Raw genomic sequence first — 25,948 nt, 5'->3', positions numbered from 1 at the left:
AATATGTGGAGAGAAAATAACAAAATCCAAAATAGTATAATATTGCCAACAAAAAACACATTTATTAAATCATGGATAAAAAGTAGCATGCAAAAACATACTCCTATAGTTAGGCTCTAAATGGCCATCAAAACAAATAGTAAACCTAATAAGGCTTTTCAAAAAGCCAGTTTCTTAAAACAATGGGGGCCCTTGGCCCTGCGAATCGTAATATAGATGTTATAGGTGTTTTTGCACTGCTGACCATCCGGATAATGCCAAGTAGTCACTAACCAACGGGTACCAGTTACCAGGCTCCAGGGTCTCTCCTCGTGGCGGATATGTCCTGCTATCGTTGACGCGTTTCGAGCATACCAAGCTCTACTTCACAAGCGTCCATTTAGTGGCCACAGAGAGACTGTTGAGATCAGTCCAATTCAGAATCATCCGGAGATACGCAAAGATGTGTATGTTCTTTACTACACATGTGCTGAATGTGGCTGTATACAGAGCTACGTGCGACTCAGAATCAGGTCTACTCTGTCCAGGGCACCCAGGGCTACTCACTGAGGTTACCATGGAAACGGGTCCATGTCATTGTGTTGTTACTGGGACAATAATTAGGATCGGGAGACATACAGCTCTGCCCCTGAACATCAATTGGACAGGACATACTATCTTGTATTTGCTTAATAATACAAATGATTTACAGTACTGGAGGGACATTGATCATGTTCAAGTTCAGAATATTAGCAAGAAGAAAAAGAACAAGCTAGAAAAATCAAATAAAGTATTTTAATGCCTTCCCATTCACTTTCCTAGTTCACCTATTTTGCTTAATGTGGACATATTTTGTATAAGTATCAGGCACCCATGCAGCATAATGTCAACATTACACTGAATACTAATGACCCTAATGACAATGATTTTATATTTGCAAATATCAATCAATGTCCAACTATTTACATATACTATACAAGCTGGCCTGCTTAAAAAATGGCACATTAAGCCAGCTGTATCAATGAGAAGGAATGAGTTACATATATATATATATACATATATATATATATATATATATATATATATATATATATATATATATGTATTACTATTGAACTAGTTTAACAAATTATACTGGCAAATTTGCAGAAAACAATAGTTTTGTCATTATAGCAAATGTAGACTTTAAATGTGTTTAATAACCAGATAAGACACACTGCACATATTCTGTGCTTGCTGTAAGCTATTTAAATGTTTGCCAACGGACTTCTGCTCTGTTTGTTTACAAAGAAATCAGATTAATTATTGTGATAGTAGATGTTCTTCTGTGCACACTGTTCTTTCAAATTAGATGTTTGTAAATGCATTAGGAAACCTTGAGTCAATATTTACTTGAGGCATTAGCCACAGGTTTTAGACAAATATATTCACAGGCACTCTACTTTTAATCCATGCTTGTATAATTAGAAATGTTAGCGTTTTTATTTGCAGAAGCTAATAACCTGTATTTGCTATCATGATAAGCATATTAAAAAATACCATTACAATAATTATATGCCTAATATAGTACTATAACCTTTCTTGAATCTGATATTCACTTTAAAATTTGTTATGAATAAACTAATAAACTGTCAACAATCTTATGATTCATCGACATTACTTGCAAAACCTTGTAAAATGAGTAGGTAAAAGCAAGACTCAAATTAATAACAATATGTTCCAATGAATATTGGGATAGGACAAATACTTGTTAGCCCATACAGATTACCAGCATCTAACTGCAAAATCTAAGTTTTCTTTTTGCACTTTACAATTATCTATGACCTTGAAGATTCTTTTAAGTAAATTTCTTATATTTTCAGCATTAATTATGTATTGATGTTATAACAACGAGGAACATTTATAAAAACGGTTATATAGTTCAGTGAGTATAAGAAACAAAAACAAAGCTGTAAAGGCCCCCATATATCAGAGATGGATTGCAGCAATCGTGCAATTTGCAATCGATTGTGAATAAAAATCTGCAATGTATGGGCTTCACAGATCACAGATTGCAACCAAAAAGTGATTGGAATTGTTTAATCAGATTGTCCAACATGTTGGATTTCACAGATCGATTGGGGCTGTAGATTGCTAGTGTATGGACATGATTAGCAGATTTGCAGACCGTTTCTAGCAAAATGATGGAGCCTTTCAAGATTGGCAGATCTGTGTTTGCTGCAATCGATCTGCAAATCACTGAAAAAGATCTGTAGTGTATGGGCGCAGATTGCTCGATTGGGAAATCCTAAGATTGGGCAATAAATCTTCAAATTGTTCAATTGTGGTTTTCAGATTGCTGATGTATGGGGGCCTTCACCCATAGCAACTTGATCCTAGCTATCATTGTACAGTTTAGAACAGTGATGGTTAGCAGCAGGGGCGGGCTGGGCCGGGGGGCAGGGTGCCATGTGCCCCCCCGGGCCGGTAACATATTAGTGACCCGGGGCCTCCCGCAGCCGTGCTCTGCATATACATAGCAGCGCAGGCTGTGGAAGGACGTTGGCTGGGGCTGGTCCTCTATGCTCCATTGGATGTCCTACCTCTTGCCCCGCCTCCTGTTCTCCGTTCTCTCGCAGCGGTCCCCAGGCCATTAATTGCAGCTGCAGTCAGTGACAGTGTCACAGTGCAGTGCAGTTCGAATGAAGGAGGCTAACAGGGAGGCGGAGTCGGGACAGGGGGCGGGGCTACACGGCAGTCAGTGCCAGGCCAGCAGTAGCCGTATGGGAGAAAGGGGATGGAGGAGATGGAGCATATAAACAGTGAGTATGCTGTACCCTGCCTGGCTGTAAGGTGATAGAGAGGAAGGGGGGGGAGGGGTTCTGTGACTGTGTATGTATCTGTGTGTATAAGTGTGTAAATATGAGTCTCTGTAACTGTATGTATGTACTGTATGTATGTATGTATCTATCTGTGTGTATGTATGTGTGTCTAACTGTATGTATGTATCTGTGTGTTTGTGTGTGTGTGTGTGTATATATATATATATATATATATGTATCTGTGTGTATAAATGTCTCTGTAACTGTATGCATGTGTGTATATATGTGTCTCTAACTGTGTGTATGTATCTATCTGTGCATATATATGTGTCTCTGTAACTTTATGCATGTATCTGTGTGTATATATGTGTCTCTGTAACTGTATGTATGTGTTTGACTGTGTATGTATGTCTGTGTATGTGTTTACATTAAGTGTGTTTATGCATGTTTGTGTGTGACTGTGTGTATATCTGTATTAGTGTGTTTATGTATGTCTGTGACTGTGTGTATGTCTGTATAAGTGTGTGTATGTATGTCTGACTGTGTGTATGTCTGTGACTGTGTGTATGTCTGTATTAGTGTGTGTGTGTATGTGTTTCTGACTATATTTATGAAAGTGTGTGTGTGTAACTGTATATATGTGTGTGTATTAATTTATGACTGTAGGTGTGTATTAGTGTGTGACTGTAGGTGTGTATTAGTGTTACTGTATGTATGTGTGTATTAGTGTGTGACAGTGAATTAATGTGTATATGTATGTGTTTAACTATGTATGTGACTATGTGTGTATATTAATTTGTGACTAGGTGTTTATTAGTGTGTGACTGTATGAATGTGTGTATTAGTGTGTGACTGTGAATAAGTGTGTCTGTATGTATGTGTGTAACTGTATGTATGTGACTATGTGTGTTACTGTATATGTGTGCAGTGGCGTAACTACTGCTGATGCTATGGGGGCAGAGGCGGACCGACCCGGGGCGCGGCCCTCCATCTGCATCTACGGTGCCAGGCCTCAGTCTGCGCCCCCCGCCCGGGCCATTTGATTGCATGTGCCCCCCTGACTAAAAGTTGCCAGCCAGCCCCTGGTGGCCCTAGAGCCACATGCGGCCTTCCAAGTCTCCTTCTACAGCCCCAAACAGCCTGCCTGCTTTTTGACAGATTTGTTTGTTATACAGATGTGTTCACTTACACCTATCCTCAAATCATGCCACATAGGCCTGGGCAGCATGCCACGAACGTTGCGACTTAGCTGTGCCAAAACACTAAATCTTAAGTACTTAGGGCCTGATTCAGAGCCGTTCGCTATTTGCGGTCGTTCGTTCAAAAACAAGGGGTGGCTATTCAAATGATCCGTTCGCAAATTGCAGTCTGTTCACACCTCTAAGTCTGAACGAGCGAGCAAAACATACGCTCGTTTATTTGTTAAAAATGCCCCCTGGCCGCTCGCACCATACGTCATGTCCGCTATTTATTAGATTAATCGAGTACATCGACCAGCGTATGAACTGCTCGCTATTCTTGTGGTTGGTTTTTGCTACCACAATTTTGCGAACAGTTCTGGCTTAAAAAAAACCCAGTGACGTGGTCAATGACGCTGCTGTTTTAAATATGCACACCCATAAAACGCCCGTTTTGACCTTTAAGCACGCCTGCGTTCTGATTTCCACTCCCCGTTTTCAAGCACCTTCCCCTGTTACCACCCACATACGCCTCATCCTGTCACTCAAATTATCAGGCATTCGCTATTTTGCGAGCACATGAATTTCGGCCGCACTGACTGGTTCGCGCATGCGTATAACGATCCGTACGCATGCGCAGATGTGCGAACATCGCTCGGAACGAGCGTACTGCCGCTAGCGAGTGGCTCTGAATGAGGGCCTTAGTTCACAATGAGTGAACTGAGGGCCTGATTCTGAGATGGACTTTATAGCACAGCCACTGTGTCTCTGTTACTCAGGATGATCAGGAAAATCATGCTCCCAGGGCCGGAGAAGCTGTCTACAAGAATGCAGCCACTGGCTTCGACATGCCCGGAAAATGGGTCTGACACACCCCCAGTTTCTCTGTTGCCGCTTCCAAATGCCAGCAGCAGTAAATCTTACTACGACCAACATCACAGAAGCAAATTTACAAATGCGGAGATCTGCAAACAGAGATTTATAAATATATCAAATTAACGTAAATTGCTTAATTAGGCCCTAAGACACAACATTCAGGAAAGAATGGCACCATAGAAGTAAAAGTAGCAAAACTGAGGAAAAAGTACACAATTTAGTATAAAAAGGCAAAAGACAGAACCGACACAAGTGACCCGCGCCATGTATCGTTATGCCTTATATCCAACTTTATACCAGTTCCTTTGCTATAAAAATACTAATCTTAAGTACCTAGTAAACTATATGCAAACTAAGATACAAAGTTAGACATGTTGAACGTTTCAGAATTATGGCCCAGTCTCCTTACAATGCAGAACTGACAACTTTCCTCTAGTATTCTGTCCCCCAGAAGATATACAAAATCATACTGCAACATAAAATAGGCATACAAGGAATTAAAGATCAGTACAAAAATACATTTTTGTGCATGGGATTGTTTGAAATGGTTATGTGCATCACAATGATATAGCAGCAACACTGTTCAGTCCCTTGTTACGGTCCGCCTCTGAGCTATTGTATATAGAAAGACAGGGTTGCAGGGAAAATTGGAATTGTAGATCTGCTGTTATAGTGACAAGTTATTTTTAGCACTGAACTGAATATATCAGGAGCAGTAGCGCTCTATTTAGCTGCCCCCCATCAGCACAGATATCCTTTGTCTACCTTGGGAGATGAAATGCGTTGGTTCTGCTACAGTGAACTGTCCGACACTCCATACAGAGAGGACTGTAACGTCATCATGCTGCCACTGCCAAGTCCGCTGCTCTCAGAAGCAAGCAGAACAATGGACAGTGTAGCCGTTTGAATGGCTCCTCCCTGAAGAAAGGAGCAGCTGACAAGTTCCAAGATCTGCTTGTGATGGCTAGGGGGAGAGAGGGCAAGAATCACGTTCCTCATTAAAAGCTTTTCTCAAAGCTTCCCATGAAATACTTCCCCAGAAGGGCTATATACATTTTGTGTGCTGCTGCTGACTCTCCCATCACCACCAGCCCATTTTCCATTACACGATCTATAACCCCTACTCTGCCCCCTTTTTGCCTACCCTACTTTCTTCTCGTTTCTGGTCCACTCTGGTTTAATATTCCTTGATCCTACACTGTCTTATTCTAATCTCATCCACCATTTTACATTCTTTTTCCTTATCTTGCATGTTCCCTTTTTCTTTTCTAGGTTATTTACTTTCACCCAATGTTGCTTATTTAATAGCGCAAACATTTATTGTTCATTTACATTTTATAGACAGCATGACTTGTAGTAATAAGCCGGTTTGCAAAATTCCATCTGAACAAAACACAATTGTCAGAAAAGTCTAATGTGAGTCTTTATTAATGCACAATGCCATGTTTGCTGGGGCGTTTTAAGAGAGGAGTGGGCCCGTGTTCACTCCCCGTCCAGGGCCCCCTCCTCTCTCCCCGGCTGCCGTCAGCGAACTGACCGCAGCAGTAGACTCCGGGCACTAATCTGTGCCTGGAGTCTACTGCGACAGCCATTTTCCCTGTGATTCCTACTGCACATGCGCAAAACGCTGGTAGCTGTCATTTTCCAGGCGTTTCGTGCAGCGCTGCTCCATGGGACTTCGGAGGGGGACTGTGTGTACCGCACAGCCTGCACGCATTATAAATACGCCCCTGCATTATTGGCAAAAACAAACCTACCTTTAACTCCATTGAGATTCTGAATGCCCACAATATCAATGAACTGTAGCAGTGTTGTAAGGAGGAGAGAAATGTGTACAAGTTGTTGCTGCTAAATGAGTCTCTACAAGTTACTAAATGATGGGGTGTACATTTTCTACAGTGCCACTTCATTTTAGCTTATTTAGTGCTAAATAAATAATTTAAAATATAGAATCTGTTATATGTTATTTGTTGCATGGATTTAGATTTCTAAAATGTTAGGACTAAATGATTTATAAATGATGTCTTGATCTGTTACAATCCAGATTTGAAAGAGACGATGCTTTGTGGGATCTGGATGAAAGGTGGAGAATGATTAGGTTGATAGTCAATAGGTGGATGTCAGGTGGCCGACAGGTACAAATGGTCGACATATTTTTTATGTTTTTTTTTCTCAATATTTTTAAGGGTAGGAGTTCGTGTAAGGGTAAAGATTAGTTTTAGGCCCTTGGGTCAAGGTTAAGATTACGCTGCCGGAGGGAACAGTTAGGGTTAAGCACTATGGGGAGGGTTAGGGTTAGACTACTGAAAGGTTTAGGACCTAGGGGGAGGGTTAGGGCTAGGCACTAGGGGGAGATTAGGGTTAAAATACGAAAAAAATTGTAGAACATTACTTTGTTTCATGCGTGTATATGTAATCAGTCCATTTGTTAGGAGTACTTGTAGAGAGAAATTGATTCGTTTTTTTTTAAATAACTATCCAGAGATATAATAGTACAGTGAAACTAGAGATAAAAGAACCAATTAGAGGAGGAGCTCTGCTAGATGTAATGTTATAGTGAGTGGGTAATTTACGTAATTTTAATCACAGCATGGTAACATTTTACTTCAGTTTCAATTAAATGTTTTTGTAATGGAGCTACAAAAACTAGAATTTTTATATCACTCATACAAATATTGGGTCGAATTCAAGTCAGTGCGATGATGAATAGCCGCAGGAGGGAGCTCCCAAAGCTATTCATTACCCGTGCTGTTTGGGCGGCTAAAGGATTTCTTCTGGCACCCCCCTGGGGATGCAAGGAGAAATCCAACAAAAGTGCCAGGCGAGCAGCTGCGCGCCCCGGCACTTTAGTCAGAGAATGCCGGTTACCACGCCTTAACATCCAGATTAAGGGCCTTATTCAATTAGAAGCAAAAAGCCATAATCGGTGAAAAAGTTTTGCCTATTGCCGCTTTTCGCTTGGTCAGAACTTTTCTCCAAATTCAATTCCAGACGGAATTTGGCTACGCCTATGAATAGCAGGTGAATCGCCTATGAATAGCAGGTGAAAAGAAGTGGAAAATCTTTATTTTGGGGGGCAAATGTGGGGAAATGACCCAGAACCCTTGGCACAGTCCCCAAAAGGCCCAAAAAAGTATTTTCATTTTTGGGGCTAAAAAGTGGGGGGACAAGCGTAAAAACTAGCTAAATAGACTTCTGGGTGGTCTGCAAGGATGGGTCAGGTGTGTTTAGGATTGCAGGTGCGTTTTTAATTTTTTTTTTTATTTCATTTTTGAAACATTTAAATATGCTTGCACCCATTTTCAAGTACTCCAAATTTGACTGGACTACTTATTTTCAACAAAAAATACTGCTTTATGCCATTCTTCACCACTTTTGCAGAAACGCTAATAAGAAGCTATTTAAACTACTTAAGTACCCCAAACACTTTTATTAGGGGTACTAGGACACATGTACATTGATTCCCTATGTAGGTGCATAATTTTGGGGGGTACAGACTGACTTTCCTACATCTGACAGTAGTTTAGTAGTTTCCACCTGTTCCACATTCGCTGCTTTTAGTTTTCGCGTGGTTTGGAATTGAAGAGGGGGCGCGCAAGAAAAGTTTTCACCTCTGAAACAGGCGAAGGAGACGGAAAGTCGGACAGGCGAAACCTTTCCGACTTTTCGCCTCTAATTGAATACGGGCCTAAGTCGCAAGAACCGGCATTCTCTGACTTAACCAATTCCCAACCAGGCAAACAGCGCCTTGTATTGAATAGCTGCGGGAGCTCCCTCCCGTGGCTATTCATCATCGCATTGAATTCGGCCCATTGAAGCTTGTAGATTGAGAAAGTGTACTATTATATAGAAGCACAGAGACTAATTGTAAACATTTTTAAAAATATTAATAATGTACATATACATTTTTATTAGTAGATATTACCGAAAATTCTGGAAATACAAGGAATGTATAAAAATATTGAAATAAGGAAAAGATAGGAAATGTAAACCTAAGTATTAGTCGTCAAGAAAAAGAAAACTGATAATATCCACTAACAGATGAACTAGGAAAATAATTGTATATGATAAAGAGAGAGATTTTAAATAAGCTTTTTGTGTTTTATTTCCACAAATGACAGTAGCTTAAGAAAGGACATTAGTAGAACTCCTGAATAATTTGGTCAGTGCCAAAAACAAATTTGGTGCAAAACATTAAAAAGATTTCAAAATCAGAGCCAGGAATTACTAAACATGTCATTTTTAATAGGATTTTGAGGGATATGATTGTGAAATATATTGGAGAAAATAATTTAAGTGTAGTATGGTATGGTTTTATGAATGCCCAGTGATGTCTTATAATTTTTTATGAATAAGCACGTTTCAAATTAGATCATGATCTCCACTTCTAAAAACCCACACTTTAGTAAATATACCCCATAATGTTTAAGCCTGGGCTTAAGTTATTTAATTTATAGCAACACCTTTTACCAGTGGCTCCCAAACTTTTTTGAATCACGGCGCCCTAGAGTATCAGCATTGTTTTCAGGGCACCCCTAAGTTTAAGTTTGTTATTGAGAAATTCAGGAAAAATTAAGTAAAGTAGTACAGTGAAGTAAAGTGTGCTTACCTGTCATCCTTAGGTTCAGTTATGTGGTGGTGAACAGGTTTGAGCTTCTGTTTGTCCACATATTTACATTACATTAACCATAAATAATTTGATTTGGTGCTGGACCACCAAACTGATGCACCCCTGCAAGTGTCCTGGGGCAACCCAGGGTGCCACGGCACACAGTTTGGGAACCACTGCCTTATACCTTATTATTATTTTTTTTGTGTTTTATTTTCAGAAACTAGCCACTTCTATTTGAGGCAGCTGTGTTGTCTATTTGGGAAGGTTCCATACTGCCAGCACAGAACATATTTGGTGTTTTTTATGAATGTTAATAGAATGTGTTCATTTAGTTTATTTAAAATGAAATATTTAATATAAATTGACAAGTGTTTTATTTTTCTATTAGCAACTTCGAGCCAATGTACAAGAGATGGAAACACTTTTGCTTAAAGTGAGGAAAGAAGATAGACATTTCTTGACAACAGTATTACAACCAGTAAAAGAGATGGCTTTTGCTTCAGTAAATGATTTTTTGGACCTTCACTCAAAATCAGTTGAAGATTTAAACTCACATAAAGAAAGTTTGTCTGACATACAGAATGCTGCAACAGCAAAAGGTAAAATAGTTCTCGTATTTTTCTTATTTTTTTTTTTGCAATATATGTTTATTGGTTTTAAATGAAAAAACAGACAGCACTTCCAAAATGCAAATTATACAGCATTGCTATATAGAATAAAGCTATACACTGATATATATTTTCGAAACCTATATTAGAAATCCAAAACATACAATGAATAATTCACTATCAGAAAAAAAAAATATATATATTTCTATATATATATACGAAACAAACACACATACATATATACACCAAAATAATAGACGAAAAAGACCAGACTGGGGAAGACACATGGGGGGAATGGGGGGAATAGGGAGACCTTGAACACCAAATATTCAAGTCAAAACTGTGGCATATTCAGTGGAAGTTTTAAACTCAATCCAAGGGAGCCAAGTGGCAGCAAATTCATCGTATTTCTCCACTCCAAGACGTAAATCCTCCATATCCATATAGAGGTCTATTCGGGCAAACCATTCCTTAAGTGATGGAGGAGCTACTGATTTCCAGTGAATAGGTATTACAGCTTTCGCTGCACTGTTAAGGAATTTGAGGAGAGATTTTTTATATAATGTTAACGGTCCAGGATATAGGTTTAGCAGCCAAAAGGAAGGATCTGGGGGAACAACCTGTCCTAAAATTAATGCAGAAACAGAAGTCACTTTCTCCCAAAAGGGGCGCAATGCCCGGCAGTCCCACCAGATATGTAGGGGCGAGCCTTCTGCGGAATTACATCGCCAACAACAGTTAGATACAGTAGGGAACATTTTAGCTAGTATTTGAGGGCACCTATACCAGCGTGTGATCACTTTATAATGTGTTTCAATAACAGAGTAGCTGACTGAACTGGCAAAAGAATTGTCAAAAATCTTAAGTCTGTCCTGAGGGGAGAAAGAAACTCCTAAATCGCTTTCCCAATCATCTAGAAACTTGGGGGGTAAAGAGTATATATTCTCAATCAATAGTCGATAACATAAAGAAAGAGAATGGGTCGGACGAGTATCCATCAAGCACATATTCTCAAAGGAGGTCAAAGGTCTATTGCAAGCCACTCGCACTGCTCCACTTTGAACAAAATGCTTTAGCTGGAGGTAACGCCAAATTTCTGCTGCTGGCAGGGCCCATTTGTTCTGGAGAGAGCCAAAAGATATGACCCTACCTGATTCCACCAACTGCCCAACCCGGGAGACTCCCCGCTCAATCCATTTGTGAAATAGATGTCCAGAAGTACCTGGGGGGTAGTCGGGATTGTCAAACAACGGTGTCAGGGGTGAAAATAGAGAAGATATCCATGAACATCTCCTCAGTCTATTCCATCGAACCAGGGTAGGGCCTATTGTGGGATGAGACAAACCAGGAACCTTGGACCTCCATGGATATTTAGAGAGGACCTTAGAGGCTGAGTAGCTTTCCAGCTGAACCCACTGTCTAGCATCTCCAGCCCTCGTCCAATCCATTATGCGACCAAGCATAATTGCATCGTAGTAAGTGGGAAAGTGCCCCACTTACTACGATGAAGCCCCCCCATTGTTTTGCATCTAAATAATATAGCATGTTTAAAACGGGGTTTGCGACCCCCCCATACAAAATCCCTCACTATATTTTGTAACTCCTGAAACCATTGTTTAGGTTTATGTATTGGCAAAGATTGAAGTAAATATAAGACCCTAGGTAGAATATTCATTTTAACCACACTAACCCGTCCCAACCAAGAGAAGGTTTTATTTGTCCAGGTCTTTAACTCTAATCGCAGAATCTGGAGTAATGGTTTAAAATTATGGTCAAATAGCTTAGAGAGTTCTCTATCTAGTGTAACTCCAAGGTATTTAAGGCTAGATGTGTGCCAGGAAAATGCAAATGTATGTTTCAACGAGGCTATGGAGTGTGAGCTGGCTGTTAGATTAACTGCTACAGATTTTGAGAAATTAACCTTGAAATTAGACAGAGCACCAAATCTACTAAATTCCGCTACTAAATTAGGGACGGCAGTAACCGGGTTGGAAAGCACCGCTAAGAGGTCATCTGCAAATAAAGCCAATTTGTATTCATTTTCCCTAACCTTTATACCCGTCACATTGGGATTAATCCTAATAGCACGCGCCAGGGCCAATATACAGAGCACGAAGATAAGAGGGGATAGAGGACAGCCTTGTTTAGTACCGTTACTAATCCTAACCGTATCAGATAATACCCCATTAATCCGAACCCGAGCCGAAGGGAAGTGATAAAGCGACATTATTCGATGTAGACATTCAGGACCCAGACCTATGTGCGTTAGAACACCCTGTATAAACAACCACTCAACCCTATCGAATGCCTTTTCGGCATCAGTGGAGAGGAGGATAGCTGGAGCTGAGTCACCGTTGGCCAAATGTATCAGATCTATTATTTTAGTGGTATTGTCCCGAGCCTCCCTCCCCGGGACAAAACCCACCTGATCTGAATGTATAAGATTCGGAAGTAAAGTTTTAAGCCGATTGGCCAGGAGTTTAGCAAATAGTTTAATGTCTACATTGAGCAATGATATGGGACGATAACTCGAACATTGGGCTGGATCTTTTCCCGTCTTGGGGATAATGGTAATGTGTGCCTCAAGGGCTTGAGGCGAAAAGAATCGGCTGTCTGTAATAGCGTTAAAAGCTAGGAGCATTTTGGGAAGCAATATTTTCTGGAACGATTTATAGTATACAACAGAGAAACCATCTGGGCCTGGGCTTTTCCCAGATGGGGTCGTCTTAAGTGCCCCCCTCTAGCTCAGAAAGGGAGAAGGGTGATTCCCACCAGGCCCTATTTTCATCCGTGATAGTTGGGAACTGTACGTCGCGAAGATATTGTGCTACCAACCCTCGAAACGTGTTAATCTCATCTGGGGACTTAGGGTCTCCCAGGTTATATAGCTTAGTATAGTATGATTGAAAATCAGATGCGATATCCCGAGAGAGTGTGTGAGTCTCGCCCGAGGGAGCATTAATAGATTGGATAAATAGACAGGCTCTTTGTGCTCTGAGGGCCCTAGCTAAGTACTTGCCTGGCTTATTCCCCCACCGGAAAAAGCGACCCCTACAAAGGCGAAAATCGCGTCTCACTGAATCAAAAAGAAGTTTATTCAGGGCTACTCTGGTAGCTGTCAACTCAGTGAGAAGTTGAGGAGAGGGACACCCCTTGTGAGAAGTCTCTAATGCCTTAAGCTTCTGCAAAAGAGCCTCTTTCTTTTTCGTTTTTTCCCTCTTCAGCATTGACGCCAACTGGATCAGTTTACCTCCGATGACGCATTTATGAGTCTCCCAGACCGTAACGCTGGAGACCTACGGAGTTTCATTAATTGAAAAATATTCCTGTAGGGCCAACTCCAGTTGAGTCTTACAACGAGGGTCAACTAGAATTTGTTCATTCAATCACCATAAGCATTGTTTAACAGAGGGATATGAGGTCAACAGCGTCACGGAGATGGGAGAATGATCCGACCATGTAGTGGGCCCAATGTCAGAATGCTGAAGAAGGTGAAGGAACCTATGCGGTAAAAACAAGTAATCGATTCTGGAATATACATTATGTGGTTTTGAAAAGAACGTATAGTCTCTATCACTGGGATGCTGGAGCCTCCAGGTATCTATCAGCTGATGTTCATGCAGGGTACGTCTTATTTGCCTATGTCTCTTTGTGGAGTGTCTAATGGAGGGTCTTGAAATATCAAGTTCAGGTTGGACAGACCAGTTCAAATCCCCACCAATGACAGGGATACCAGACACCAGAGGATCTATTTGATCAATAATCTGAGCAAGAAACATCGGCTAGTACTGGTTGGGTACATAAACATTAATAAAAGAGTACGACTGGCCATACAAAGAGCATCTAACCATATGCACTCTACCCTCTATCAGCACAGTATGTGAAAAATCTTGAAAAGGGAGTGTCTTTGAGAACAGCATGGCCACTTCTAATGATTTAGAACTACTATTGTTACTAAGAAAAACATTGGGATAATTACGATCTGAAAATCGAGGAGCTGAACCTGTTTTAAAATGCGTCTCCTGAACAAACACCACCCCCGCCTTAGCTGCATAAAAGTCTCGGAGAGCCCTAGAACGTTTCTCTGGAATATTGAGTCCCTTGGCGTTGACAGAGACTATTTTAATAGTCTGCATTCGCGCATTAGCCAGCATCATAAAAGTCAAAAAACACTATGTGGACAAGGTGAGGGAAAGACACAAAAGGAAAGTACAAGGGGGAAACAAGACAGACAACATACAACCTACATAACATACAGAAATTAACAATCATACAATGCAATAAACTAAAAATGCAAAGAATCATATAAACGGCACCACCTGAAAGCCCAAACACATACATGTCGAGTATCCCAGTGTGCGCCGTGAACAAAAAAGAGAGAAAATCAAATATGATAGAACCGCCACTTGGGAGCTCAGGTGTGAAAGACACGCCCGAGACCAAGATATAGGAGGCGGTAAGGGGGTCACCGGGGGTCAGTGACCACAGCATCCCTGAACATTAAACGAAACTGATATATAATGAGTACACTCAAATATACGCAACCCAATATAATATACAATAACTAAACAAATTATCTATGGTAGTTGGCCTATGATAAAACAGGTCAATGGGTTTATATAGCTGGAACATCGTTATAGAAATGAAGCATATCGCTATCAACAAGATACATATCCTAACAGTATGTTACGTCAGTTAGAAATTAAGCACATCACAGAACATTAAACTGAGCAAGAATTAACAAATAATTTTCACTAAGGAAAAAAGGCATTTTTGTGAGACAATAGAAGAATGGAACCAAACCACTCCAACCTGAGTCAGAATGTAGTATTCATTCCCCTCTGGCAAGAAGGTCAATCAAGTAGCTTGCTCGGAGGAGACCAGTCGTGTTTAGGTAAGGGACCCGAGAGCACGTGGGACCTTAGGAGGTTTAGGGTTATGATGCACCCTATGCCAATCATTGTTTGGGTGGGCAAGTTCCTCTGGAATGGAGCTTAGTAGAGGCTCCTGCCAATCCGGTAAGACAATCAAAGGCAGGCCCAAGTTTGAACAGAAGGAAGCAAGATCTGCTGAGTCCTTGAAGGTATACATCTTGCCATTGTGAGAAACTTGAAGGCTAAATGGAAAGCCCCACCTATATTTGATCCCCAGCTTGCGGAGTTCTGTAGTTAAAGGCTGAAGTGCTCTGCGTTTCTGTAAAGTCAACCAGGACAGGTCCTGGAATATCTGGATATGCTGATCATCCACATTGATAACATCTCTCTGACGCACTGTGCGAAGAATGCTCTCCTTCTGGGAAAAATAGTGGAGGCGGCAAATTATATCTCTCGGGCGGTCTGAGGGGGCGCCTCTAGGCCCCAAGGCACGATGAGCCCTGTCAAATTCAATTTGGGAATTAGGATCTGCACCTAGAAGCTCATTGAAGACTTTAGTGAGAAAGTCAATAATACCCTGAGGTGGATTATCCTCCGAAACTCCTCTGATCCGCAGGTTATTCCGTCTTCCACGGTTGTCCAAATCGTCTAAGCGATCATGTAGTTGTTGAAAATCAGAAGCTTGACGGAGGACAACCGCACGGAGAGCGTTGTGGGCAGCTGCCGAATCAGAAGTAAATTCCTCCAGGGAGACTAATCTAGTGTCAAGCTGGGACATTTCTGATTGGATAGAGGCAATCTCTGATCGGACAGTATCACGAAGTCTGTTCTCCAACTGCTCAAAGTCTTGTTTCGTAGGCATGGAGCGGAGCATAGTCAGGATCTGAGAAATCCCCTCTGAATCCGCAACAGGAGCATGATCAGGAAACTGTTCCTCCATCTGAGACGGGGAATCAGGGGCCTGTGATATATCGGGTGTGGAAGGAGCCGATGCGTCCTCTGTAGGAGCCGATCCCTGCGGGAGCAGAAACTGACGCAGAATAGAGGATGACGTGTTGTCCGAATGAAGGGTAGAATCTTGTCTTTGGGATTTTCTACCTGTTTTTTGGGAGCTCTGCTTGCCTTTCACCATGGAGCAATTATAATCAAGAGACTAGATAACAGTAAGGCAGCACGTAGGAGTAATATACGATATCCGTGAAGAGTTGCGCAAGTACAGTGTATGGTCACCAGGGACACCGCTGCCACCTTCCCCCCAAAAAGCAGCTAGGCCGGCATCATTAAGCGTAACGGGGTGGTTTCCAGCATTGGGTGTTGGTAGCGCCCGCAGAAAAATTGGGTATCATTAGGGCATAAGAATTGGAGTGTGAAATCAAAAGCAGGCTCATATATCTATTAACTAAGAGCTTTGTGAGATGTCCAGAACAATTACAGCAGCCAACCACTAGATGGGGCACTAATCTCCAAATAAAGGACAGTCCCCAAAGAAAAGTCAGTGATGAGATATCCCAGCAAAATGTAAAAATGTGAGATACAAAATATAAAGGATTCACTTTCCTGCTGTACTGGCTAACTGTGAGGCTGTAATGGGGAAGCCACTTGAGTGAGTGAGCAGGGTTTCTGATTTCTGAGGGAGCCTGTAGTATTTCCTTGGAGACACACTGCCTGTCTCTTCACATGTGCAGGCAAGATGGCAGGGGTGTATATCTGCAGGGTCAGTAACCTCCACAGCTTGGCCGGTCTGCGCAGCCCAGTGAAAGTGTCCACAGGAGTCTGCTGTGAGAGCAATCTGCCCTCGGCTCTCCCCTCCGGATGCTGGTGATATGCAGCAGCGGGCAAGGAGAGGTCCCAGCGGCAGGGAGCAGAAACGCCGCTACTAGAGGCCGCGGCTTCTACACGGGGGTAGGCCCCGATCTTTACTTCTGGCACCGGAGGTTTTGGAGCTTTCGGAGAGCAGCCAGGAGCAACGCCAAGTTCAGGTAAGGCTGCGGGAGGCAGTTAAATTGTGGGAAGTGCGGGAGTCAGCCGGTAAACGGCGTTACAAATCCCGCTACAGCCGGAGCTCAGACGCCGCACATCTATCTCGTCCACCGGCCAGGCCACGCCCCCCAGTTCTCGTATTTTTAATTTTATTGGGTGTAGAAGCTTATTTTTTATTTTGAAAATTATTTAAGACAAGTTGCCATTGTTTTTATATGAAGAAATCAGTCAGTGCTTGTTGAATTCAAGAATTCAGAAACCATTAATAATAGCATACATAACAGATTAATTAATGGCATGGTACCGCTTATCTAAACATTTTACTGTTAGCAATAATCAGCATAATTATTAATATTCTTAGTAATATATTTGTTAAGTCTCTATCAGGCTTTCCCTGGATCATAGAGAGAAGGCTATCTTACGGTTAGTTAAATAGAAAAAGAGGGAACAGTGTACGAATCCAGTAAAAGAATAGAAATGTCCCTACGGAATTCGCATGTACAGCCATGACCAAAAAGTTTTGAGAATGACACAAGTATTGGTTTTCACAAAGTTTGCTGCCTTGGTGTTTTTAGACCTTTTTGTCAGATGTTACTATGGTATACTGAAGTAAAATTACAGCATTTCATACATGTTAAAGGCTTTTATTGACAATTACATTAAGTTTATGCAAAGAGTCAATATGTGCAGTGTTGACCCTTCTTTTTCAAGATCTCTGCAATTCACCCTGACATGCTGTCAATCAACTTCTGGGCCTCATACTGACTGATGGCCACCCATTCTTGCCTAATCAATGCTTGGACTTTGTCAGAATTTGCGGGGTTTTGTTTGTTCACCCGCTTCTTGAGGATTGACCACAAGTTCTCAATGGAATTAAGGTCTGGGGAATTTCCTGGCCATGGCCCCAAGGTTTGCAATCGGGAAACCGGCTGTCTTAATCCCGACAGCCGGCTTCCCGACTGCTTTATCCCGGCGAGGGCTAAATGACAGGTGTCTATATTTAGACGCCTGTCATTTTCCCGACGCCGGGAGACAGGTGCCCGGCATCCTGATCGAAGGGATGCCAGGCGTGAGCGGACAGGCGCGGGGTGGGAGGGTTAGGTTTAGGGCACCCGGGGGGGACTTAGGGTTAGGCACCCCCCCGGGAGGGTTAGGGTTAGGCTAAGGGGAGGGAGGGTTAGGGTTAGGCACCCCCGGGGGGGACTTAGGGTTAGGCACCCCCCCGGGGGACTTAGGTTTAGGCAGCGGGGAAGGGATGGGTTAGGCACTTAGAGGGGGGATTAGGTTTAGGCACTTAGGGGGGAGGTTAGGGTTAGGCACCCCTAAGGAGGGTTAGGGTTAGGGGGCTAGGTTAGGTTAGTTTTTACTTACCTTAGGGACGATCGGAATTTCCAGCGCTGTCGGGCTTCCGCTGCCGGGAACTCTGCTTCTGTCAGCCTGCTGCTGCCGGGATTCGAACTGCCGGCCAGAGGGCTGACGGTATTTCATACCAATCCCGGACCCAAAATGTTGATGTTTTGTTCCCCGAGCCACTTAGTTATCACTTTTGCCTTATGGCAATGTGCTCCATCATGCTGCAAAAAGGCATTGTTTGTCACCGAACTGTTCTTGGATGGTTGGGAGAAGTTGCTCTTGGAAATTGTTTTGTACCATTCTTTATGACTGTGTGCTTAGGCAAAAAAGTGAGTGAGCCCACTCTCTTGGCTGAGAAGCAACCCCACACATGAATGGTCTCAGGATGATTTACTGTTGGCATGGCTAAATATGTAAATTTCTCTTTCCTCATTTTCCTATATACTTTCTTTTTTTCATATATGTGTGTGTATGTGTATATATATATATATATATATATAGTTTGTGTGTATACATATATATATAGTTTGTTATCTGTTATACTGGTGCTGTGTGCAGTATAGGGGGTACATATTTCTTTTGACAGATACTAAATCCCTGTGGAATGGACACGAGTAATGGTTTTCTTGATGATGCAGCACTAAGTGATGCTGAAAGTAGACAGATCAGCTTAACTGATGATGAAATTGAGAGGGTCTTGTTTAATTAATTTGAATTTGACCAGCTGCCATCTGAAACCCCGTTGGATTTGTTTCAGAAAATTAACTGGTTAAAAAAACGTGAGACAGATTTAGTGTTACACGGTGAATTCTTGTCGGAATATTACCGGAAGAAGCGTATTCCACGGGGCTTCAGAATCAACAACACCCCCACCATTGGTCGCAGAAACCCTGGTTTCTGTGTTAAATCATGTGGGGTGTTGAACAAGTGTTCATTTGACCTCATTGCTTTAGTTATTGAAGAGGTTGGTTTGGAATTGGCTAAAGTGAGGAATGAGATAAAAAAAATTGAGAAAGATTTTATTCCAACTCTAAGAGCGGATACATATGACAACTGGTTGGAACGTTTACATATGCAAATTGAAAAGTATAAGGTGAACCTTATCATTTTTAAATGTAAAAACCTTGAGATAGTGGAGTCTGATTATCAAAGGCACACTCTCTATAAGTGGTTATCTGGGGAGAACAACAATTCTCGGTCACATTATACTTTTTGTAGTAGACGTGAGTTTGGCCAAAGGAGAGGTGGAAATTACTCCTCTAACTACTGTTCTGAAGCTGAATCAGTTGACACCCTCTCTCTGGGTCTTTTTTAGGCACAGACCCAAGGACAATGAGAAGTGGCATTGGCCTAAAACAATGAGACCTAATCCATGGTGTTATGTTCTGGGTTGTTTGTGGACCCGGGGTGGTAGCAGGAGCGATCACAGTAGCAGATTTGAAAATAAAACTAGGATTTTTAATAAGTGCTTGAGTAGACATATAATGTGGCAGTAAAATAAAAGTCCAGGAATATATAAATGTGCACAAGAGTTCTGTGGTGGGAGTAATGGGTTAATGTCCAAGTACAAACAATTAGAGCTGTCCAAGTGTGCAGGTAGTGAAACTGAAAGTATTCAAGCCAGGTATGCAGGTAGTGAACTGAAAATAATCAAGCCAGGTATGCAGGTAGTGAACTGAAGCAAATGAGCAGGATGTCAGCAGGCTCAGGCACTCAGGTATGGGCAAGGATGATGGAGGAAGCGGGGTAGTCCAGTGGGAGCTAGGAGCTGACAGGCAGACTGGCAGACAGCGAATTCACAGGAACAAGATAATGACAACGCTAGGCTGAGATACACGTTGCACTGGCAAAGAAGGAAGGCACTGACCCTTCCTAAATACCCCATGCCGTGCTGTTACTGGCCGGAGGGAACGTGACTCACCAGGATTGGCCAGCCGCATCAGAAGGCAAGATGGCGGCGCCCATGCCAAATGGAATTGAGACGCCGCCAGGCCTTACCAGTGCAGAGTGACAACAGGCCCGCACAACAATGCGCGCAGCCAAAGCCCCCCGCCACACACCAGCTCCGCCACCAGACAGCCCGCGCCACAATGACCTCACAGGTAACACTCGCCTAGCGCCATGCTGAAATACCCTAGCCGTGACACATGGCGAGTGTGTAATAAGAAGCAGATGGCGACCAAGGGGCAAAAGAGGTCAGAGGAATTGATTTTTAATCTGTCAAAACGTCCATTAAACTCTTTCGAACAGTCTTTGTTGTCTAAGGGTTTATCGTTTATACCCACTAATTAATTTGACTCGTTTAACTGGTCTGTTGATCATTTTCACATGGGCAGGAAATTACATCTTAAAGAGTTCTTTGATAATCATCCGAAAATGTTACCACAGACACCTATCTCGAGGTTTAAACGACCCAGTACATTAGATCCAGTATCATACAATGCTAGTCTAAAGACATTTGTGAGAGTTGTTGATCATGAGTGTCGTGGGGATGCTGTAAAATCTAAAACCTTTGATAATCTTAGCAGGGAAGAGCGCAGAGCTCTCAAAGTCTTGCATGATGATACCACGGTTGTAATACGTAATGCCGATAAGGGCGGAGCGGTGGTGCTGCAAGACTTTGCTAAGTATGATGCTGAGATAAAAAGGCAGCTCTGATGAAGCCACCTATAGGAGGGTTGAGTTTAATCCTCTGCTAAGATTTTAAGAAACTGGTTGATTACCTTTTATATCTGGGTCATACATAAGGGTGGATCAGTGAGGAGACTTTGGCATTTCTGACGGTGGAGTACCCAATTTGTCCACTTTTATACACTGTGCCTAAAGTCCACAAGTCCCTCACTGATCCACCTGGGAGACCTATAATCTCTGCTAGAGGGTCTTTACTGCAGCCAGTATCAAAATTTCTTGATTACTTTTTGCAACCGATGATGAAGTCTAATAGCACTTATCTAAAGGACACTGAACACTTTCTAAGTGAATTGAGAGGTTTAGGCATCATACCCCCTGACTCTATTGGGCTCTCTTGATGTCTGTTCTCTCTACACAGTCATCCCCCATGAGGGAGGGATTCAGGCTGTTAGGGATGCATTGCTAATAGGCCCTTAAGATGGACCGCCAGTTGATTTTTTTCTGTCATTATTATGTGCAGTATTGGAATACAACCATTTTATGTACCAGGGCGACTGGTATGTCCAATTGGCTGGAACCGCCATGGGTTTCGCTTGTACATGCACCAGTATGAACAGAGATACATTTTTGAGCTTTTTTCTGATAAGTTATTTTTCTTTTAAACATTTCATTGATGACATTTTTGTTATTTGGAGGGGAAATGCAGCTTCTTTTTTCAACATGATTGATCTTTTTAACCATTTAGATACGCCCATTAGGTTCACAGCAACAGTAGATGAATCATAGATGCACTTTTTGGATGTGACGATATTACGATAAGAGTCTACTCTTGGTTATACGCTATATCGGAAGGAAACCGATAGGAACACTCTGTTATGGGCCTCAAACCACCACCCGGAGCCATTGAAGTCCAGCCTCCCAGTGTCCCAGTTTGTCAGAGTTTTGAGAAACAATACTGATGCGACGAGGGCAGAGCAACAGTTAGTGGAGTGCCAAGATAGATTTCTTGAGCATGGATATCAACAAAAGGACATAGAGAGATGTCTTAAAAGAGCAAAAAATATTGTCCTGGATAAACAGCATAAAGTGAAGGACATACACGCTGATACTGTGATCTTGAATATCCGCTGTGATACCATACAACACAGGATCCACAGATATACCTGTGGCCCTGCATTTTTGAGAGCACGTCACCAAGTCTCTACGATAAGATATATGTTAATAGACTGGATTCCCCCCTGACGAGAGGGGACGATCGGGGTCTACTTTTGTTGAAAAGAGGCCAGATGGATCCATCAACTGGACACTGGCCCCAAAGGGCCTGAATGAAATGAATCCTCTCAATGTCTTTATTTGAGATTATGCATCTGTAGCTTAAGCTTATTTTTCAAAATCCATTGCTAAAAAAAAAAAAAAAAATTCTCTGGCTTGATAGGGACATTAAACAAAGATTTATTACCTGCATTATTATTTTTTATTACATTTTTTTTATTTTTATTTTTTATCTATGTTAAATATTTTTTTCTTTGCATTATTTTTTCTTTATATTGGTTATATTGTTTATATATGATAAATGTGGATTTGTTTAGGTTAGTAAATTTTTCAGATGGTCCCCGAGTTTTGTTTTCTTTAGTGTTAATATAGACTTATTTCTATCTCTGTTTTGAGTAACATATTTAGTAAGGTTGAGGTATGTTTATGTTTTGGTATTAGATGTGTACACTTACTGTGATGCTTGTTGTGTGATCCTAATACACAACCCACCCACCATACTGAGGGTTGCTATGGCAACTTTGTGATTGAATAGGATGCTCTTGTGGAGCATGTGTTTTTCTGTATGTGGGATACTTGGACACTAGAGGGCCAAGTATAGCCCTAGTGTCTGAGACTTGTTACCATGGTAATGGATGTATTTGCTGGCATGCCTTCCTGAGGCTGACCTTACTTATCAGGTGTTAATGTTTAACTAGTAAGCCTGCAGTTTTGTGATGGTAGTTGATGAGTCAAGCACCTGGTATGCCTTCCACTGAGCTGGAACGCAGGCTGGTTTCCCTACTTGTTTACATTCTGTTCATTGAAGTGAGACTGTGCCTTCTAAGGAGGTTATAGATACTGATTGTGACTGTTGGATTTAATGTTCACAGCAATGTTGTGAGTAAAATTATAAGATATAATACACTTAATGCAGCTAATTGGTTGTGCTGTTTAATGTGGATTGATGGGTGTGTCTCAGGATTACACAGTGGGTATATATAGGCTCGGGCAGCACAGATGGTGCAATGGTTAGCATGGGTTCGATTCCCACCACTATGGCCCTATCTGTGCTGAGTTTGTATATTCTCCCTGTGCTTGCGTGGGTTTCCTTCGGGTACTCCGGTTTCCTCCCACATTCCAAAAATATACTGGTAGGTTAATTGGCTCCCAACACAAATGAACCCTAGTGTGTATGTATGCGTGTGAGCATGTGGAAGGAGCATGTGGAAGGAACATAGAGTGTAAGCTCCGCTGGGGCAGGGACTGATGTGAATGGCCAAATATTCTCTGTAAAGCGCTGCAGAATATGTGTGCGCTATATAAATAACTGGTAATAATAATAATATAGGCTGCGTTGTTTGTATCTGCTCTGGACAAACTTTGTGGTCTCTGTCTTGACAAAGGCTCCGCTGAGGCCCGAAACGTCGACCAAATGGACTTGTGGCCAATATGTGAGCTATTAAAAGGAGTATTTTCACTTTTTTTTATGTTGAGAAGACTGGTGACTGCTCTCTTTATCCATATATATATATATATATATATATATATATATATATATATATATTATACAGTTTCTATATTATAAATTACAAAGAGAAAATTACGCAAAAGGATTTTGTATCCTATTGTTATCTCTTTAGAAAATTATATAGAAAATTGGGAGTTTTCACTGTTTTAAGTATTTTGATTGATAGTTCTATCAAGTACTTTCAAGTCCATTAAAGAACAACCATAACAGATATGACAGTTGGTTACAATCAGAGTTTATTGTTACGAGCATATTGCTTCAAAGAGATTTGGTTAATTTAAAATTGTTAACATCTTATTCATCTGTATAAATTCAAAGTAAAAAATACTAATGATCTTATAACCATTTTGTCTACAGTATGTCTTCAAATATAATAAACATCTTAAATATAATTTATCAGTGAAAAGACAAATGAATCCCCGGTAATTAGCGCAATACAAAGCTGCCCAAGACAGATTTGCCACAAGGAACTTCACCAAATTCCAATTATAACATGTAAAACAAGACAACTGGTGGGACTCAATATTTTAGGCGCTATATAATAAGTAACATGAAAATATATGTCCCTTAAAGTGGAAATCAGAGGGGAACATACTGATAGTCAGGTGAATCTTGCTTTCTGTGTCCTCCGGTCGATGCCTGCTAACATTAAAAAGAAACAAATATACACTAGGGATGAGCGGGTTCGGATTTCTGAAATCCGAACCCCCCCGATCCGAGTCGGGAAATGAGTCCGGCTCGGGTTTTCCCGCCTGACTTGGATCTCAAATGGAGGCAAAACGTCATTGTCCCACCTTCCGGGTCTCGCGGGTTTTGGATACTTTAAAAGGTCCCTGCGTCGGCGCCATTTTTCACTCCGGCTGTGGTCAGTGAAAAGGGAGGGTGGGAGCTAGGGCTGGCTGGGCTGTGTTGTGCTGCTGTTGTCCATAGGGGCTGGCTGGGCTGTGTTGTGCTGCTGTTGTCCATAGTGGCTGGCTGGGCTGTGTCGTGCTGCTGTCATAGCGGCTGGCTGGGCTGTGTTGTGCAGTCAGTTGTCCATAGGGGCTGTGTCCACTCCAAAGTCTATAGGGGCTGGCTGGACTGTGTTGTGCAGTGTCCCATAAAGGCTGTAGTCCTAAAGGGGTGCTGTAGTGTTATCCAGGGGGTGATCTGTCCATCAGGGGTGCTCCCCCAAAGTGCACTCCAAAAAAAATTTAAAAATTTTTTTTCTGTGTTTGTGAATTGTGTGCGCAGTAGCTGCACGTGCATCAACAAAGTAGCGCCAAGCGTGCGCCTGTGTCATAAATCAAGGGCCGGCTGACTTGTCCGTAAAGGGCGTTGTAACCCCCAAAGTGCACTCAAAACAAAATAAAAAAATATTTTCTGTGTTTGTGAATTGTGTGCACTGTGGTTGCACGTGCATCAACAAAGGTGCAGCACCAAGCGTGCGCCTGTGTCATAAGTCTGTTAAAGGGTGGTGTAACCCCCAAATTGCACTCCACAAAAAATTAATAATTCTTGTTTTTTTCTGTGTTTGTGTGCGAAATGTATGTGCAGTAGCCGCACCTGCATCAACAAAGGAGCAGCGCCAAGCGTGCGCCTGTGTCATAAGTAAAGGGCCGGCTGGCTCGTCTGTTAAAGGGTGGTGTAACCCCCAAAGTGCACTCCAAAAAAAAATTAAAAATTTTTCTTTTCTGTATATATGTGTGCCTTAGCCGCACGTATATATCAATATAGCATAAATGGAGGACAAAACTTTGTCCGATAAAAATAAAATAGGCAAAGATCAAGAACCACTTCCTCCTAGTGCTAAAGCTGCTGCCACTAGTCATGACATAGACGATAAAATGCCATCAACGTCGTCTGCCAAGGTCGATGCCCAATGTCATAGTAGAGGGCATATAAAATCCCAAATTACAAAGTTCAGGAAAATGACCTTAAAAAAACCATTAAAATCATCTGAGGAGAAACGTAAACTTGCCAATATGCCATTTACGACACGGAGTGGCAAGGAACGGCTAAGGTCTTTCCCTATGTTCATGACTAGTGGTTCAGCTTCACATGACGATGGAAGCCCTCCTCCCGGTACAAAAATCAAACGAGTTAAGCTGGCAAAAGCACAGCGAAGAACTGTGCATTCTAAGAAGATATCACAAATCCCCAAGGAGAGTCCAAGTGTGGTGGCGGTTGCGATGCCTGACCTTCCCAGCACTGGACGGGAAGAGGTGGCTCTTTCCACCATTTGAACGCCCTCTGCAAGTGCTGAAAGGAGCACCCACAGTCCACTTGCTGATA

At 41.9% G+C, this 25,948-nt stretch overlaps 1 protein-coding gene across 5 annotated transcripts in view; it reads left to right on the top strand.

The window, feature by feature from the left end:
* Positions 1 to 25,948, top strand: part of STX17 (syntaxin 17) — a 328,399-nt gene that overhangs the window by 76,706 nt on the left and 225,745 nt on the right. For all 5 annotated transcript variants that reach the window (XM_088445683.1, XM_088445679.1, XM_088445680.1 and 2 more), the window contains one exon: positions 9,835 to 10,045. In XM_088445683.1, the coding sequence (XP_088301809.1) occupies positions 9,835 to 10,045 (211 nt within the window). The remainder of the gene's footprint in view (positions 1 to 9,834; positions 10,046 to 25,948) is intronic.

Source organism: Taudactylus pleione, unplaced genomic scaffold (assembly GCF_031769625.1).
Source record: "Taudactylus pleione unplaced genomic scaffold, aTauple2 ptg000386l, whole genome shotgun sequence".
NCBI classification, from domain to species: Eukaryota; Metazoa; Chordata; class Amphibia; order Anura; family Myobatrachidae; genus Taudactylus; species Taudactylus pleione.
Note: the sequence above shows the minus strand (reverse complement) of the source record. Positions and strands in the feature narration are given on the sequence as shown.